The sequence below is a fragment of the Heptranchias perlo genome, unplaced genomic scaffold (genome assembly GCF_035084215.1).
Source record: "Heptranchias perlo isolate sHepPer1 unplaced genomic scaffold, sHepPer1.hap1 HAP1_SCAFFOLD_64, whole genome shotgun sequence".
In the NCBI taxonomy this organism is placed as follows: Eukaryota; Metazoa; Chordata; class Chondrichthyes; order Hexanchiformes; family Hexanchidae; genus Heptranchias; species Heptranchias perlo.
Window position 1 is genome coordinate 485,623 of NW_027139666.1, and position 13,486 is coordinate 499,108.

General features: G+C 47.7%; 1 protein-coding gene across 5 annotated transcripts; it reads left to right on the top strand.

The window, feature by feature from the left end:
* The first annotated feature begins 1,138 nt into the window (after positions 1-1,138).
* On the top strand, positions 1,139-10,417 carry LOC137318044 (zinc finger protein 271-like). 5 transcript variants are annotated; one of them, XM_067981033.1, is made up of 2 exons: positions 1,139-1,220; positions 8,815-10,417. In XM_067981033.1, exon 2 carries the CDS (start codon positions 9,168-9,170, stop codon positions 10,260-10,262), a length of 1,095 nt encoding a protein of 364 aa, XP_067837134.1. In that variant the 5' UTR covers positions 1,139-1,220; positions 8,815-9,167; the 3' UTR covers positions 10,263-10,417. The 5 variants fall into 5 exon arrangements, with proteins under 5 accessions (XP_067837134.1, XP_067837130.1, XP_067837131.1 ...); XM_067981029.1 differs by having other exon boundaries at positions 1,149-1,628; XM_067981030.1 differs by having other exon boundaries at positions 1,149-1,360.
* Positions 10,418-13,486: the final 3,069 nt, after the last annotated feature.

A 13,486-nucleotide genomic window follows, 5' to 3' on the forward strand; every position in this document is an offset into this window, starting at 1 on the left:
TACGGCCCCTCGAGCCTGCTCCGCCATTCAATAGTTCATGGCTGATTTTGTACCTCCACACCACTTTACTGCCCGATCCCCATATCCCTTGATTTCCTTGTCCAAAAATCTATCAAACTCAATCTTGAATACATTAAACGACTGAACATCCACAGCCCTCTGGGGTGGAGAAAACAGCATCAATAAAGATAAAGGGAATGAAGTGAAATGTGCCATACAGTTACATCTCGCTGCTCTGTCTGACCATTTTGATCACTACTTCCCTGCAGAGGGATTTGAAAATTTGGTGGATAAGCGTTGGATGAAAGATCCTTTTGCTTTCGAAAATCCTGAATCAATAATGAAGCTAAACTTGATGCTTGAGCAAGAAAACGAGCTGATGCGACTCACCTGTGAGCACACTGAAAACACGCCACAAGTCATTCAGTTTGTCATCTTTTTCGATCAGTGTTTTCAAAGAATATCCTCTGTTAAGTAAGATTAGTGTTCTGTTTTTGCTGCCGTTCAAAACAACCTACATCTCCGAACTGGGATTTTCGACTCTGACAAGGTTAAAAACAAGAGAAAGAAACCCACTCAACAGAGCACCTGATATGCGTGGAGCGCTTTCATCTTGTGATCCAGATTGGAACGAGATCGTGAACAACCGGCGGACCCATCCGCCACATTAAATAAGTGAAACTCAAACTGACCGTTTTATTATTGTACTTAAACTGTATTTAAAATGATTTTCAAGGAACGTCGATGTCTAATTTTAGTTATTACTTGAAGTGAAGTGAAGAGCGAGCATGTATTGACCTTTATTGGGATTTGGTGAAAACTCCAGTCAGAAGGTATTATTGTTTTGGGTCCCTGGGGGAAGAGTTTTTCTTCCACTGGGTCACGAGAAAAAAAGTTTGAAAAACACTGATCTTCATTGTACGGTCAGTGTCTGTTCAGCAAACCGGCTCTGAATTTCTCAGTCTGTATTTCGAGAAATGGTTCTGTGCGCGACGCGGGCAATACAAACGGTGACCGACGCACTGCGACTAATGGCGGCCGGAGGCCCCACAATCCCCCGCGGCTGAGAAACCCCTCTATCTATCCTAGATGCTGATTTTTTTCCGCTCGGACTGCGCATGCTCCCGTGGCCCGCCGTGCATTCTGGGAACGCATCGCTCCTTTCCTTTGTTCCCGAGTCGGACTCGGTGGAAACGGGAGAAGAAACCGGGAAGTGGCGGGTAGGACGGGGTAGGCGCTGGATGATGGGTGTAATGGAGTCCGGGGACCCCCGCCCGCCCGATCCCCCGGGACCCCCGACTCTGATTCAGGGCCTGATCCGCACTCGATGTTGCTGAGACTCCGCTCAGTGTAAATGCAGGTTGTTGATCTGCTTTCCTTTGGCCTCAGCTTTGCCGGACAGAATCAGCCAGGGACGGTGACTGTGCTGCTCTCCATGGTTGAAATGCCGGCAGCTCGCTGTACAGGCTCACAAGTGCAGAATTACCATTTGGCCGGGTACTGGAGGGCAAACAGTGACTGGGGCCGAAACCCAACATCACGCAGAACCTTCAGGAGCGAAAAGGAGGAAAAATAGATCCTGCGATGAATCTGGATTTCAAATAGCGAGGACATGTCACGGAGGCAGAGTGTGTGGGACGGGGGAATTCATAGCTTAATAGGGGCAAGGAGGGAGAGTGTGTGGGACGGGGGATTTAAGCTTAATTGGGGCAAGGAGGGAGAGTGTGGGACAGGGGTTTTACAGCTTAATTATGGCAAGGAGGGAGAGTGTAGGTCGGGTGATTTACAGCTTAATAGGGGCAAGAATGGATAGTGTGTGGGACGGGGGATTTACAGCTCATCAGGGGCAAGGAGGGAGAGTGTGGGACGGGGGATTTACAGCTTAATAGGAGCAAGGAGGGAGAGTGTGGGACGGGGGATTTACAGCTTAATAGGGGCAAGGAGGGAGAGTGTCTGGGACGGGGCATTCACAGCTTATGATGGGCAAGGGAGAAAAGAATGTTCCAGAGAAACGAGAACTGTGTGTTCTGAATTTCTATCCTGTATTTATGGTGATGAATTATGTAAATGATGTGCACAGATGCGTCGACTAGGCTTGTATTCTCTTGAATAAACAAGATTAAGGACTGATCTAATTGAGGTGTTTAAGATGATTAGAGGTTTTGATAGAATAGATGGAGATAAACTATTTCCTCTGGTGGGAGAGTCCAGAACAAGGGGGAATCATCTGAAAATTAGAGCTCGGCCATTGAGGGGTGATGGCCGGAAGCAAGTCTTCCGAACTTTTCCCGCAGAGCGGCAGTGGACCTGAGAGTGGAAGACTGAGATTGTGGAATAAAAGCAGCAGCAGACCTGCAACAAGAGACAACTACTGTGCGACATCACAGGTGAGGCAGGAGAGTCCGAGAGGTGAGCCGAGTATAAAAGGGGAGACCTAGAGCGGGAAGAGAGTCTAAGAGTCGAAGGCACGTCATGGCAGCACAGCTCGCACCCGTTATATGCTCCTCCTGCACTATGTGGGAAGTCATGGACACTACCAGTGTCCCTGGCGACCATGTGTGCTGGAAGTGTGTCCAGCTGCAGCTACTGGCTAACCGTCTTTTGGAGCTGGAGCTGCGGGTGGATTCACTGTGGAGCATCCGCGATGCTGAGACTATCGTGGATAGCACGTTCAGTGAGGTGGTCACACCGCAGGTAAAGAAAACGCAGGCAGAAAGGAAATGGCTGACCGCCAGGCAGAGTAAAAGGACTAGGCAGGTAGAGCCGGAGTCCCCTTGGGCCGTCTCCCTCTCAAACAGATATTCTGCTTTGGATACTGTTGAGGGAGATGGCTTATCAGGGGAAAGCAGCAAGAGCCAGGTTCGGGGCACCACGGGTGGCTCTGCTGCACAGGAGGGGAGGAAGAAGAGTGGCAGGGCTTTTTGTGATAGGGGATTCAATTGTAAGTGGAACAGATAGGCGTTTCTGCGGCCGCAAACGTGACTCCAGGATGGTATGTTGCCTCCCTGGTGCTAGGGTCAAGGATGTCACCGAGCGGCTACAGGGCATTCTGGAGGGGAAGGGTGAACAGCCAATAGTCGTGGTCCATATTGGTACCAACGACATTGGTAAAAAAAAGGGATGAGGTCCTGCAGGGTGAATTTAAGGAGTTAGGAGATAAATTAAAAAGCAGGACTTCAAAGGTAGTGATCTCAGGATTACTACCGGTGCCACGTGCTAGTGAGTATAGGAACAGGAGAATAGACAGGATGAATGCGTGGCTCCAGGGAAGGTGTAGGAGGGAGGGATTTAGATTCCTGGAACATTGGGTCCGGTTCTGGGGAAGGTGGGACCTGTACAAGCGTGACGGGTTACACCCGAGCAGGACCGGGACCAATGTCCTCGCGGGGGTGTTTGCTAGTGGTGTTGTGGAAAGTTTAAACTTGAGTGGCAGGGGGATGGGAACCTCAGCGGGGAGTCAGAAGGGAATAAAGAAGAGAGCAGCAAGAGAGGGGAAGACCCAGGGGAAATCTACAATACAAATAGTACAAACAGTTGTTCAAGAACAAGTGAAAGGCAAAAGCATACAGCAGCGGAAAGAAAGTGTACTTTAGGCACTTTAGGCACGACAGATAAAATGAAAACTAGAAGGCGTAAGGCGATTAACCCAGCATCAAAGCTGTGGCAGGGGGTTGGGAACCTGAGCAGGGAGACAGAGGAAAGCGTATCAGGAAGCGACAGAAGGTATGGAGTAAAAGCTAAAGTGTTAAAAAAGGAAAAAGCAGGAACTAAGTGTCACAAAACATATTTGGAAGTTTTTTATCTGAATGCACGTAGCATTCATAACAAAATGGACGAGTTAAAGGCACGAATAACGACGTATGGGTATGATCTTGTGGCCATTACAGAAACATGGCTGCAGGGTGACAACGACTGGGAATTAAATATGCCAGGGTATTTAACAATTAGGAAGGACAGGCAGGAAGGAAGGGGAGGTGGGGTGGCTATGTTAATAAGGGAAGGAATCACTGTAATACAGAGAAAAGATATTGGGACAAAGGATCAGGATAATGAAACAGTTTGGGGAGAGATAAGGTATAATAAGGCGAAAAAAACACTCGTGGGCGCGATATATAGGCCTCCTAATAGTTGCAACTCAGCTGGAAGAAAGGCATGTAATAAGGGAACAGCTATAATTATGGGGGATTTTAACTATCATATTAACTGGACAAATCAATTTGGGCAGGGTAGCCTTGAGGAAGAGTTTATTGAGTGTATTCGGGATGGATATGTTGAGCAGTATGTAACTGAACCTACAAGGGGGCAAGCAACCTTGGACCTGGTCCTGTGTAATGAGACAGGATTACTTAATAATGTCCTCGTTAAGGATCCCCTTGGAATGAGTGACCACAACATGGTTACATTCCATACGCAATTAGAGGTTGAGAAGGTTGGTTCTCAAACAAGCGTACTGGGCTTGAATAAAGGAGACCATGATGGTATGAGAGCGGAATTGATTAAAGTGGACTGGGAAAATGGTTTAAAGGGTAAGACGATACATGAACAGTGGTGTTCATTTCAGGAGTTATTTTACAACTTTCAAAAAATATATATTCCACTGAGGAAAAAAGGGTGTAAAAGAAATGACAGCCATGCGTGGCTAAGTAAAGAAATTAAGGATAGTATCCGACTAAAAACAAGGACATATAAGGTAGCCAAACTAAGTGGAGGATAGAAGATTGGGAAGTCTTCAAAAGACAGCAAAAAGTAACGAAAGGATTGATTAAGAAAGGGAAGATAGATTATGAAAATAAATTAGCAAAAAATATAAAAACAGATAGCAAGAGTTTCTACACTTATATAAAAAGAAAAAGGGTGGCGAAGGCAAACAGAGGTCCTTTAGAGGATGAGACCGGGAAACATGGAGATGGCAAAAATGCTGAATACATATTTTGTTTCAGTCTTTACCGTAGAGGACACTAAGAATATCCCAACACTGGACAAACAGGGGGCTCTCGGGGGGGAGGAGCTAAATACGATTAAAATCACTAAGGAATTGGTACTCAGTAAATTAATGGGACTCAAGGCGGATAAATCCCCTGGACCTGATGGCTTACATCCAAGGGTCTTGAGGGAAGTGGCAGTAGGGATTGTGGATGCTTTGGTAATAATTTTACAAAATTCTCTGGACTCGGCAAAGGTCCCGGCAGATTGGAAAACTGCTAATGTAACACCCTTATTTAAAAAGGGTATTGGGTAGAAGGCTGGAAATTATAGACCAGTTAGCCTAACATCTGTGGTGGTTAAAATTTTGGAGTCCATTATTAAGGAGACAGTAGCGGAACATTTGGATAAACATAATTTAATAGGACAAAGTCAGCATGGCTTTACGAAGGGGAAGTCACGTCTGACGAATATGCTTGAGTTCTTTGAGGATATAACGTACAGGGTGGATAAAGAGGAACCAGTGGACGGAGTGTATTTGGACTTCCAGAAGGCATTCGACAAGGTGCCACATAAAAGATTATTGCTCAAGATAAAGAATCACTGGATTGGGGGTAATATTCTGGCATGGGTGGAGGATAGGTTATGTAACAGGAAGCAGAGAGTTGGGATAAATGGTGCATTCTCGGACTGGCAACCTGTAGCCAGTGGTGTTCCGCAGGGGTAGGTGCTGGGTCCCCAACTCTTTACAATCGATATTAACGATTTGGAGGAGGGGGCCGAGTGTAACATATCAAAGTTTGCAGATGATACAAAGATGGGAGGGAAAGTGGAGTGTGAGGAGGACATAAAAAACCTACAAGTGGAGAGAGACAGGCTGGGTGAGATATGTCAGATGCAATACAATATTGGAAAATGTGAGGTTATGCACTTTGGCAGGAAAAATCGGAGAGCAAGTTATTATCTTAATGGCGAGAAATTGGAAAGTACTGAAGTACAAAGGGATTTGCCGGTCCCAGTGCAAGAACATCAAAAAGTTAGTCTGCAGGTACAGCAGGTGATCAAGAAGGCCAACAGAATGTTGGCTTTTCTTGTTAGGGGGATAGAATATAAAAACAGGGAGGTATTGCTGCAGTTATATAAGGTATTGGTGAGACCGCACCTGGAATACTGCATACATTTTTGGTCTCCATACTTAAGAAAAGACATACTTGCTCTCGAGGCAGTACAAAGAAGGTTCACTCGGTTAATCCCGGGGATGAGGGGGCGGACATATGAGGAAAGGTTGAGTAGATTGGGACTCTACTCATTGGAGTTCAGAAGAATGAGAGGCGATCTTATTGAATCATATAAGATTGTGAAGGGGCTTGAACGGGTGGATGCGGTAAGGATGTTCCCAAGGATGGGTGAAACGAGAACTAGGGGGCATAATCTTAGAATAAGGGGCTGCTCTTTCAAAACTGAGATGAGGAGAAACTTCTTCACTCAGAGGGTAGTAGGTCTGTGGAATTTGCTGCCCCAGGAAGCTGTGGAAGCTACATCATTAAATAAATTTAAAACAGAAATGGACAGTTTCCTCGAAGAAAAGGGAATTAGGGGTTACGGGGAGCGGGCAGGAAATTGGACATGAATTTAGATTTGAGGTTAGGATCAGATCAGATCAGCCATGATCTTATTGAATGGCGGAGCAGGCTCGAGGGGCCGATTGGCCGACTCCTGCTCCTATTTCTTATGTTCTTATGTTCTTAAAGGGTAGTGGAAATCTGGAACTCTCTTCACTCCAAAAAGCTGTTGAGGCTGTGGGTCAATTGTAAATTTGAAAATTGAGATTGATAGATTTTTGTTCGGCCAAAATATTAAGGATTATTATACCAAGGAGGTTAGATAGAGTTAAGATGTAAATCAGCCATGATCTAATTGAATGGCGGAACAGGCTCGTGGGGCTGAATGGCCAACTCCTGTTCCGATGTTCCGAAATGCAGCCATCCGCAATAAGATTGTGGATGGCAAGGGCCTTGCTCACAAGTGAACGGACATCTGGAAGGAGATGCGGTGAGAGGAGGTGACTGGTCAGTGAGTGTCTGCAAATGAAGCAGAAATGATAAACGGTCAGGGAGTGTCTGCAAATGAAGTAGAAATGTGACAGGTCAGGGAGTGTCTGTAAATAAAGTAGAATGGGGACGGTCAGGGAGCGTCTGTCAATGAAGGAGAAATGGTGATTGGTTGGGACGTGTCTCTGAATGAAGTTGAAATGGGGACGTTCAGGGAGCGTCTGTCAATGAAGGAGAAATTGTGACTGGTCATGGAGTGTCCGTAAATGAAGGATAAATGGTGACTGGTCATGGAGTGTCTGTAAATGAAGGAGAACTGGTGACAGGTCAGGGAGTGTCTATAAATGAAGGAGGAATGGGGACGGCCAGGGAGTGTCTTTAAATTAAGGAAAAATGCTGACTAGTTAGGGAGTGTCTGTAAATGAAGGAAAAATGGTGACTGGACAGGGATTGTCTCTAAATGAACGATAAATGTTGCCGGGTGAGGAAGTGTCGACATGTGAATGAGAAACGGTGAAGGGTCAGGGAGTGTCGATAAATGAAAGAGAAATGGGGATGGGTCAGTGAATGTCTGTAAATGAAGAAGAAATGGTGATCAGTCAGGGAGTGTCTGCAAATGAAGGAAAAATTGTCTGATTATGGAGTGTCTGTAAATGATGGAAAAATAGTGTCTGGTTAGGGAGTGTCTATAAATGAAATCGAAATGGTGACAGGTCAGGGCGTGTCTATAAATGAAGGAGGAATGGTGACGGGTCAGGGAGTGTTTATAAATGCAGGTGAAATGGCATCTGTTAAGGGAGTATCTATAAATGGGAGAGGACATGGTGACAGGTCAGGGAGTGTCTGTAAATGAAGGAGAAACGGTGACGGGATAGGGAGTATCTATAAATGACGGAGAAATGGTGCAAGTTCAGGCAGAGTCTGTAAATGATGGAGAAATGGTGACTTGTCAGGCAGCGTTTGTAAATGACGGAGAAATAGTAACTGGTCAAGGAGTGTCTGTCAATGAAGGAGGAACGGTGATTGGTCCGGGAGTGTCTGTGAATGCAGGAGAAATGTTGACAGGTCAGGTATTGTCTACAAATGAAGAAGAAATAGTGATGGGCCAGGGAGCGTCTAATAATGAAGGAAAATGCTGACTGGTGAGAAAGAGTTTGTAAATGAAGGAGAAATGGCGAAGGTTCAGGGAGCGTCTATAAATGAAGGAGAAGTGGTGTTTGGTCAGGGAGTGTCTGTAAATGAAGGAGAAATGTTGACTGGTCAGGGAGATTCCGTCGCCAAATTTGGGAGATATTACATATGGACTGCTTACAGGCAGCTATAGGGAGGGACATAGTGTCGAAATGAGGGGCAGACCAGATACACACAGCAAGAGTGAGCATCTTCAGGAGAGGAGAGGGGAACCAGTGAGTGTCGAACTGAATCCAACCAGAGTCACCACCTTCAGGGGAGGAGAGGGAGGGGAACCAGTGAGTTTAGAACTGAATCCAGCCAGAGTCAGCACCTTCAGGGGAAGAGAGGGTGGGGGAGCAGTGAGTGTAGAACTGAACCTAGCCAGAGCAAGCACCTTCAGTGGAGGAGAGGGAATGGAACCAGTGAGTGTAGAACTGAAACCAGTACGAGTCGGGATCTTCAAGACAGAAAAATTAAATAGAAGGAAAATTGTTGCAAGTTGTGCGATGGGTTTGCGTTTTAGCAGTCAGAGGAGGGTGAGTGTGCGGGACGGGGATTTACAGTCAGGGGGAATGAGCGAGTAGAATGTTTCATAGAAACTAGAATTACCTGTTCTGAATTTCTATTCCGTATTCACAGTGAGGACTTTTGTTATCTCCTTTTACAGGGTATTAGAAGGGGAGGATTTGCAGACGAGAAACGCAAACCAAACATCACGTCAAGATCTGACTCTATTCACCAGCACCTGAAGATTATCGGCCTTAAAATACAGGAGAAATGTTGATCTGTTCCATCTGTGGGAAAAGATTTCAAACATCACTGTGGCTGGAATAGCAGCGAGACACACACACCCGAGTGAGAGTGTTCCAGTGCACTGACTGTGGAAAGAATTTTAACCAGTTACACAGCCTGAAAAAACATCGTACCATTCACAGTGGGGAGAAACCAGACAAATGTTCTCTGTGCAGACGAGACTTGTACTGATCGTCCAACCTGGAGAGACACGAGGACGCCTGCACCATGGAGAAACCGTGGAAATGTGGGGACTGTGGGAGGGGATTCAGTTACTCGTCCCGGCTGGAAACTCATCGACACAGACACACCGGGGAGAGGCCGTTCACCTGCTCCGTTTGTGGGAAGGGATTCACTCAGTCATCCCACCTCATTGAACATCAACTTGTTCACACTGATAAGAGACTTTTAAAATGTTCTGTCTGTGAGAAGAACTTCAAAAGAAAAAGTGATCTGCTGACACACCAACGCATTCACAGTGGGGAGAGGCCGTTCACCTGCTCCGTGTGTGGGAAGGGATTCATTCAGTCATCCAACCTACTGACACACCAGCGAATTCACACTGGGGAGAGGCCGTTCACCTGCTCCATGTGTGGGAAGGGATTCACTCAGTCATCCCACCTTATTGAACATCAACTTGTTCACACTGATAAGAGACTTTTTAAATGTTCTGTCTGTGAGAAGAACTTCAAAAGAAAAAGTGATCTGCTGACACACCAACGTACTCACACTGGGGAGAGGCCGTTCATCTGCTCCGTGTGTGGGAAGGGATTTACTCGGTCATCCAGCCCACTGACACACCAGCGAGTCCACACTGGGGAGATGCCGTTCACCTGCTCTGTGTTTGGGAAGCGATTCACTCGATCATCCCACCTCCTGAGACATCAGCAAGTTCACATCGGGGAGAGGCCATTCACCTGCTCCCTGTGCGGGAAGGGATTCGCTCAGTCATCCACCCTGCTGACACACCAGCGAGTTCACACTGGGGAGAGGCCGTTCACCTGCTCCGTGTGTGGGAAGAGCTTCACTCAGTCATCCACCCTGCTAACACACCAACGAGTTCACAGTGGGGAGAGGCCATTCACCTGCTCTGTGTGTGGGAAGGAATTCACTTGTTCATCCGGCCTGATTGAACACCAACTTGTTCACACTGATAAGAGACCCTTTAAATGTTCTAACTGTGAGAAGAGCTTTAAAAGAACATGGGATCTGATGAGACATGAACGTATTCACACCGGGGAGAGGACGATCACCTGTTCCGTGTGTGGAATGCGATTCACTCAGTCATCATACCTGCTGAGTCACCAGCGAGTTCACATGTGACTGCAGGGATTGGATTCTGCTGTTATTGCTGTATCCAGGACTAAACCATGTTCATTCTGACAGTTGGAGTTTGTTTCTGATGTTAATGACCCCCTTTTACTGGGCTGGAGTTTAGTATTCTGTACCACTGTCAAATAAATCAGCTTTCTTTTAAACACAGTGTTTTTGACCTTCATATCTCGTTGATAAAAGAAACAGTTTGAGGACTTATGACGACGTGAGTGCAATACGTCTTAGAACTGAGCTCCTCCACCTTTTTAAAAGATGGATCTACAAGATGTCCAAGTCTGACAGGACATAAAATTCTATTATATCACAGGGTCCACTTCAATCAGCCTGAGCAGGTTTCCACTCTCCTTGTGTGAAAAAGAGTTTCCTGATTTCAATCCTAGACGCCCTAGCTCTAAATTTAAGGCTATGCCCTCTTGTTCTGGATTCCCCCACCAGAGAAAATAGTTTCTTTTTCTACCCTATCGAATCCCTTTATTATTTTATATCCCTGGATCAGATCACTCCTCATACATCTAAACTCAAGGGAATGCAAAACCAAGTTTATGCAACCGGTCCTCATAATTGAACACTTCAATGCCCAGTATCATTCTGGTGAATCTGCACTGTCCTCCCTCCAAGGCCAACATATCCTTGGTGAGGATCAGTACTCCAGATGGGCTCTGACCAAGGCTCTGTAGAGCTGAAGCTTCACTTCCTTCCCTTTGTAATTCCAACACTGGAGATAAATGCCATTTGTCTGTGGTTGCTTTTTGCATCTGTGCACTAGCCTTTAGTGATTTGTGTCCATGGACACCCAAATCCCTTTGCTCCTTCACCATTCCCAATCTCTCACTTTCAGAAAATACTCCAATGTTTCCTTTTTGCTTCCATATTGAATGATCTCACACTTCCCCACATTGAACTCCATCTGCCACAGTTTGTCCATTCGCTTAAACTTTCCCTTTGTAACTTCCTGCTTCCATCTACACAACTTACTGCACTTCATAACTAAGTGTCATCTGGAAACTTGGACCTATTACTCTCTATTGATTCATCCAAGTTATTGATAAATATGGTGGAAAGCTGAGGCCCCAGTACAGATCCCTGGGGACACCACCAGTCATATCCCGCCAATGAAAGAACATTCCCTTTCTCCTTACTCTTTTCTCCGACCTCCCAACCAATTCCAACCCAAGTCACAAGGTCACTTTCAATTTTGTGCCTTTTATTTATTCTATTAATCTCTTGTGCTGAACCTTTTCAAATGCTTTCTGTAAGTCCATATAGAAAACCTTCATAGACATTCCGCTGTCCACCTTGTTAGATTCCTCAACAAATCCAACTAAATTAGACAGACATGACCTGCCCTTCACGAATCCAAGTTGACTCTCTTTGACCAGCTCATTTTGTCTCTCATGATAGGTTTAAGTAAGTTCCCCACAACCGACGTTAAAATGACAAGTCTGTATTGTCCTGGTTTCTCCCTCCCTCCTTTCTTAAATAAACGGAGTGACATGTTCAACATTCATATCCAAAGGCACAATTCCTGAGTCTGGAGAGCTTTGGGAAATTATGATGAATGCATCTGCAATTTCCCCACCTGTTTCCTTTAAAACTCTGGGGTGGAAACCGTCAGGTCCTGGAGATTTCATTCTTAGTTTGCAGTTATTTATTTATCTGACTGTGTATAACAGGACTGAATGTCCCAGCACTGAGTGTGTGTATAACAGGACTGAATGTCCCAGCACTGACTGTGTCTATAACAGGACTGAATGTCCCAGCACTGACTGTGTCCATAACAGGACTGAGTGTCTTAGCACTGACTCTGTATATAACAGGACTGAGTGTCTTAACACTGACTCTGTATATAACAGGACTGAGTGTCCAAGCACTGACTGTGTGTTATACAGGACTGAGAGTCCGAGCACTGAGGGTGGCGAGACATGCGGTTGTCGGTGGAGATTAAATCGGTTGCAGGGGATTACAGAGATAGGGTGGGGGTGAGGGCCATGGAGGGATTTGAACAGGAGGATTGTAGGGCTGGAAGAGGTTGCAGAGATAGGGAGGGGGTGAGGGCCATAGAGGGATTTGAAGACGAGAATGAGAATTTTAAAATCGAGGCATTGCCACACCGGGAGCCAATGTAATAGAACACGAACAGAGCAAGACACACACAGAGGTCTCACAACAGAGCATGGACGGTCTCAAGGACCACCTCCCTCCAGGGGTCACGATACCTCCATCGCGGGTTCGTGGTCACACCATCCCGGGGTTGCGGTCCCTCCGTCCCTGGGGTCGTGGTCCCCCCGTCCCTGGGGTCACGGTCCTTCCATCCCGGGTTCACGGCCCCTCCCTCCCGGTGTCGCGGTCCCTCCGTCCGCGGGGTCACAGTCCCCCCATCCCTGGGGTCGCAGTTCCTCCATCCCGGGGTCGACGCCCCGCTGTCCCAGGATCGCGGTCCCACCATCCCGGGGTCGCGGTCCCTCCATCCCCGGGTCTCAGTCCCACCGTTCCAGGGTCTCGGTCCCTCCATCCCGGGGTCTCGGTCCCACCGTCCCGGGTTCGCGGTCCCTCCATCCCGGGGTCTCGGTCCCACCGTCCCGGGGTCGCGGTCCCTCCGTCCCGGGGTCTCAGTCCCACCGTTCCAGTGTCTCGGTCCCTGCATCCCGGGGTCTCGGTCCCACCATCCCGGGGTCGCGGTCCCTCCGTCCCGGGGTCTCAATCCCACCGTTCCAGGGTCTCGGTCCCTCCATCCCGGGGTCTCGGTCCCTCCATCACGGGGTCTCGGTCCCACCGTCCCGGGGTCTCGGTCCCTCCGTCCCGAGGTTTGCGACCCCATGAACGCCAATCGTGCCTGAAGTCGGAGGAGCTGTTGACCGGACCGGCCTCACTGCGCCATTCCAAGGCTCCGGAGCCCAGGCCATTTCCAGATGCGGACCCTCCCTCTGTCGGTCTCGACCCCGCCCACAGCAGCGGCCCTCCGACCGCCGACCCGAGGCCGCCATCATAATCCTCCCGGGACGCGCCTGTTGCTAAAGCAACGCGGCACAGGGACCGCGCGGCGTCCCTCGGGCCGGAGATGCATGCACGCATCGCGATGTCAGCGCGCAAAGGTGAGAGACGGTACCGCGTGTCACGTGATAGGAGGAGTCAGCCCAGGACGCAGGCGGGCGGAGGTGAGGGCTGTCAATCAAAGGGCCCGGAGTCAGCACTCACTGCGCACAGGGTTTGGA